This window comes from Rhipicephalus microplus, chromosome 4 (genome assembly GCF_043290135.1).
Source record: "Rhipicephalus microplus isolate Deutch F79 chromosome 4, USDA_Rmic, whole genome shotgun sequence".
In the NCBI taxonomy this organism is placed as follows: Eukaryota; Metazoa; Arthropoda; class Arachnida; order Ixodida; family Ixodidae; genus Rhipicephalus; species Rhipicephalus microplus.
In genome coordinates this window covers 208,312,424-208,318,423 of record NC_134703.1, presented here as the reverse complement: position 1 = coordinate 208,318,423, position 6,000 = coordinate 208,312,424, and the positions used below count along the sequence as shown (strand labels likewise).

At 43.2% G+C, this 6,000-nt stretch overlaps 1 protein-coding gene across 1 annotated transcript in view; it reads left to right on the top strand.

Annotated features, from left to right (window-relative positions):
- The first annotated feature begins 580 nt into the window (after positions 1 to 580).
- The window catches only part of LOC119172983 (uncharacterized), a 1,299,788-nt gene continuing 1,294,368 nt past the window's right edge, over positions 581 to 6,000 (top strand). Inside the window, exon 1 of the mRNA XM_075893951.1 lies at positions 581 to 705. Coding sequence (XP_075750066.1) covers positions 591 to 705 — 115 coding nt within the window. The 5' untranslated portion in view covers positions 581 to 590. The remainder of the gene's footprint in view (positions 706 to 6,000) is intronic.

Genomic DNA, 6,000 nt, shown 5'->3' with positions numbered 1-6,000 from the left:
TATTATAATGTATCATTGTGATATTTGTATATGCTCGTTTTAATACTGCTGACTTGCCACAATTTATAGTTGTTTTATTTGTGGTTGTGACGAAGTTGCCTTATATTTTTGTTGCTGCTGTACAACCACCTACGTTGTTGTGAACAAAAATTTCATTGTTTAATGTGTCTTGTGACCATGATTTTGCGTGCCATCCACTGAACGAGATAAAGTGGCCTATTTGGTGGCAGTTTTTTATTCCGAGCCGATGAAGTAAGTCGATGCTACAGTTTCGAAGGAAAATTTAGGAAATTACACGCGCTCTTCTAAGGCCACCGGCGATGTGACGTGAAGCCCTTCTCATTTGAGAGGAATCATTTCTGATGCTCTATTTTGTGCGTCTTCCATAGCTGTCGTTTATTGTCGTGTGCAGCCTCCTTAAAATGATGCTACGTCACCCGGCTGCTACCCGCTCTCCACGGGATTCTGGTACTCGCGGCCTGCCCGATTTGTGGGCCACCGCCATGCGAGGGAAAGTGGCGTGTGGAGGGGAAGGCTGCTTAAAAGCGCTCAGCCACTGCCGCCAAGCCGCCATCCGCGCCGAGAGCAATATGGACGTTGGGTTCGCCTGGATGCTCTTGAGCGTCGTGGCCCACACGACGAATGCAGCGGCAAGACCACAGGTCGACTACGACTACGTCATTGAGAACAACCAGACTGACGGTGGTAAGTAGACCATTCACGATTTACACCTGCTACTCACAAAAGCCAACTGGTCCCGTATATTCTGTATAATTGTACGTCCTTTTTTGCCTGTTGACACAAGACTTACAATAACTCATTTGCCTCTGAAAGCTTTTATGGTGTCATCAACCATTCTGATGAAAACGAGAAACCTCAAGTACAAACCAGAGGAACGGAAAGACTCGTCTGAATATGAAACGTATAGTATAGGAAGTCAAAACTGATCTGTTCCACATTCCACTTTGAGAGCTCCGCTAGCCTGCCGCGGTTCCTTTGTGAGGAGTAACGTTTTTACCAGACTTTCCGTAATGAATATATTGGATAACCAATACAGTAATGACCTAGCTTTATGTTTAAATTTCTTAGTGCTAGATCGCATCAACACGGTCACAGGAGCATGATTCTACATTGTGTAGGCAGTGCGTACTTACAGTTATGGTAAAAACTTGTGGCTTACTATAAACCGCAATGGCAATTGGCATCTACCATTATAACAATAAACGTGTGTTGTTGTCGAAGGACGAGCTAGAAAAGAACGAACCTAAACGCTGATATAGATCCCTGTTTATGTCACCGTGGTGGCAGTTTGTCTAGTATGTTCATTCACAGTTGGTATATTTGTGTATGTCATCAAATAGGCGTCAAAAAGTGTACATGCAAAAAGGGTTCCAAACAATCACTTGGAATCAGTTAATTGCTCTACGTTTCATTATTTTGTCTGACAGAACATGAACTGGATGACACAATAAGACCTTATTCGCTGCACTCGAACGTTTTATCCGAAGTGGCTTAGAGCAATAAAATTTCGCAAACTTGTTCAAAGCCTCTAACCGTGCAACTGATAAGTCATTTCAAGCATAAATAGAGGAGCTCTGAACAAAACTCGCGATATTTTTATTTTATTTGTGAAATACTGCAGGCCAAAAAGGCCCAAGCAGGAGGGGCACATACACAAACACAATATCAGTACATGAGTGACACAGCTTCACTAAAATACATCTGTGTAAGAGGAGAGCGAGTAGAAGAAAAACATCATAACAAAGAAAGCACGCGATCAGTATATGAGTAACACAGCTTGACTAAAATACATCTGTGTAGGAGAAGAGCGAGTAGAAGAGAAACATAAAAAAATATCAAGCAATATTGGGAGGGGAGGGAGGGGGTCAAGATTCACAGAATTAAACATTGGGTTCATCAAGATCGAAGGTTTGGAGGAAATCAGAAGGCAAGTTATTCCATTCTGTTACAGTTCTTGGAAAAAAGGAAAACTTAAATAAATCTGTCCGCGCAAAATACGGAGTTAAGAATCGGACATGAGAATGACGGGTTTGCCTGGTCGAAACTGGGGTAACGTAATGTGATGGGTCTAGCCCAAGTTTATTGTTAATTAGTGAGTCCAAGAATTTTAGACGGAGAAGCTGGCGCCGCGATTGTAGCGTCTGGATTTCGTTATCTCGCATTTGTTCCGTAACTGATGTACCACGACCATACTTTGAGTAAATAAAACGCACTGCACGTCTTTGAATCTTTTCGAGGGAATATATGTTAGACTTAGTATGCGGATCCCATACAATACAAGCGTATTCAAGCTTTGGACGTATTAAAGTGTTATAAGCTAATAGTTTCACTTGCGACGGGGCGTCTCTGAGTTTGTGCCTTAAAAGACACAGTTTACGGAAAGCCGATGACGAAACATCGGCAATGTGTGCATTCCAGGACAACTTATTCGTTATCGTTATACCTAGGTATTTGTATTGACTGACTTTTTTTAAGAGTTGGCTTTTGGAGGAATAGGAAAACTGAAGGGGATTTTTCTTGTTAGTAATTCGAAGGCAAACAGATTTATCGAAATTGAGCACCATGCCGCATTTGTTACACCACGAAAGAATATTGTTAAGGGCAGTGTCGAGAGCAACCTGGTCATCTGGCGATTGTACATCTGTGAAAATAATGCAGTCGTCTGCAAAGAGTCTTATTTTAACCGGATCAGTAATAGCATTAACAATATCATTGCAATAAATTATAAACAGCAGCGGACCTAGAACACTACCCTGCGGTACGCCGGAATCTACTGGGAGATGAGGTGATGTCTGTCCACAGACGTCGACATACTGTTTCCGGCCGTTCAGGTAAGCAGAAACCCAGGATACTAGGTAGTTTGGAAGCCCTATAGTCTGCAATTTCTCGATGAGCTTGTTATGGGGAACACGGTCGAATGCTTTACTGAAATCTAAAAACAGTACATCGACCTGACCAGCTTTGTCTAAAATAGAAGCATTGTGATGAATAACTGAGACCAACTGGGTGACTGTGGAAAACCGTTTTCTAAATCCATGCTGAAAGGGAGATAAAATGTGGTTATCATCTAAGAAGCTGTTTATACGAGTGGAAATTATATGTTCTAGCATTTTGCAACATGCGGAAGTCATAGAAATGGGACGGTAGTTTGGTATGCACTCTGGGTCCTCCTTTTTCACAAAGGGCAGAACACGTGCCAATTTCCAATCGATGGGTAAAGTTGCTGAACTTATTGAGGCTCGGAAGATCACAACAATGTACTTGGCCAATATTTCGGCATATCGCCGGAGAAATGCATTGGGTATGTTGTCTGGTCCAGGGGTTGATTTAACTTTTAATCGCAGCAGTAAATTAAGGACACCATCGAAAGAAATGAGGTTAGGATCTGAATCAGAAGGGTCAATGCTAATTGAGACAGGCAGGGTAGAAGTTGAAAAAACACTATGAAAATAGTCGTTGAAATTTTTCGCGATAGTTTGGGGATTGTCAATTATAGTGCCGTTAAACTTGATTCGATTTACAGAGCTTTTACGGTCCCTAATAAAATACCAGAATTTTTTAGGGTCCTCTTTGATGAAGTTTTGCAACTTGACAGTAAAATAAAAATTCTTGGCACTTTTAATAGCTTCGGAGAGGGAGTTACGAATTTCCCTGAGAATGTTAGCGGAAGCACCTTTTTTCCGATAACGCTTGGCTTTACGCTTCATTTGTATTATTGGCCTTGTGATCCATGGTGTGAACTTTGGGGGTTTTTTCGTTTTGTTTGGTACAATCCGTTCAATGCAGTGGAAGCATAGTTTCTTAAACTTATCCCAGAGAACAGAAGCGTCGTCCCCATCAAAATGCACCAATTCACATTCAAGATAATCTTGGATGCTCGTATCGTTAGCACAGGAAAAATTTTTGACCTGTTTAGAGTTAGGTGGGCTATTGGAGCGATTACAATGCAAGGGAAAAGAAACTGTGACCATGTCGTGATCAGATAAGCCGGGTTCAACACAAACACAGCAATCAAGAATAGTGCGATGCATGAACACAAGATTTAGTAACGTGGACGAAGCATTACCAACACGTGTTGGTTGCTGAACAACTTGGGCGATATTGTGCGAAAGCATTATATCGAACAGTATATTTGCATTAATCAAATCTGATGTCGACTGCATTTGGTTCCAGTCAATATTAGGCAGATTGAAGTCGCCGATGACAATTAGCTTTTGATTACTGTAATTTTCCATATGGGTTTTCAAGTTAAACAAATAATCCGGTGATGAATTCGGCGGCCTGTACACTGCATACAATACAAAAGACTTATTGAAGAGTGAAAGCCTCAGGCATATGCTTTCTGTACTTTCAACGTCCGGTAAACGGGTGACAGTGATTCCTGTTTTAACAAGTACTGCAACTCCACCACCTCTTGAGGCCCTATCTCTGTGGTACATTTCATAAGCTGGAGGCACTAAGTCTTGGTCACACATTTCGCTGTGGAGCCACGTTTCCGTTATTACAACAACATGAGGGTTGTATGCTAAAAGTACAGCCTCAAGTTGTTCGGTTTTAATTCCAATGCTTCGAGCATTCATATTAATCAGTCTAACTTGCTTCTGCGCGGCTGGTGAACACTTGCTACCCGTACTCTAGTTATCGGGTGCACTGCCGATAGACTGAGGCGATGCCGTGGCACACCGACGGCTTCCAATTAACTGACGTTTGTTTGTTACGTCATTCCAAATAAACAGATCATCACCTACACGCAACTTATCATGCACCAAAAATGCCTTCTTGCCTTGTTCTTTGTCGGCTTTTGCACTTTCCCACAGTAATTTACGTTTTGCCAACGTCTGCTTTGAGTAGTCGTTCTGAACAAAGATGTTAGTTCCCTTTAGGTTGCTCGCCTTTTTTAGCACAGCTAGCTTTTCGGTGAAGTCTTGAAGATACAAGATAATCGGCCTATTCAAGCCTGATCTTCCAAGCCTATGAATCCGGGCAACAAAAGTGCATTTAACGCCGAGCTTGCTGTGAAATGTTTCAGAGACGACTTTCTTTTTAAGATCAGATTCAGTTTCTTCCGGCTGTTCTGGGATACCAAAAACAATCAAGTTTGAACGTCTGCCTCGATCTTCAAGATCCGTTAGCTTTCGGGCCTGGAAATTCATTGAGTTTGTGTAGACCTTAAGAAGGTTGTCCAGGTCATCTAATTTTGAATTTTTAGTTTTCATTTCAGCCACATGGGTCTCGATTTCTGAAAGACGCCGTGTAAGCTCTGCTAACATGTTTTCCGTTTTAGTTGTAAGGTCTGCTACCTCACTACGGAGAGTTTTTTGACCCTCTAAAAGTTTAGCCAGCATGTCTTGGTTGGTAGGTCCGGGGTTTTGTTCGACATCACCACAAAGTAGTAACCGAAGTGCACAAAAACAATCGTATGCAATTTTACGACACTGCCGTGGGCACGGCATAACAACCAAACAGCGGCAATCGCTTCGAAATGAGCTGTACGCCCTACTAACCTGCACAAGTTAGAGGAAACGTTTAGCCATGTTTCCACGGATTTCGCCGTGCCCACTAAGGGAGGGGGGGTTCCAGGTGTCTTTAAGTAGTCGATGATCGGATGACGTCACAGACCAAGCACTGCCAGGCGGCAGCAGCTTCGGGATGACGTCACATGGTTCCACGTGGGGCGGCTGTGACTTGCAGAAAGTGGTGCGAATGCGGCGAGTACCCAGTGGTGGCCGTTGTAGATCCAGGAGATACGTTGGGGACGCAGAGCAGCAAGCCCTGCACAAGGTAGAGGAAACGTTTAGCCATGTTTCCACGGATTTCGCCGTGCCCACTAAGAGAGGGGGGGTTCCAGGTGTCTTTAAGTAGTCGATGATCGGATGACGTCACAGACCAAGCACTGCCAGGCGGCAGCAGCTTCGGGATGACGTCACATGGTTCCACGTGGGGCGGCTGTGACTTGCAGAAAGGAAAGTGGCGCGAATG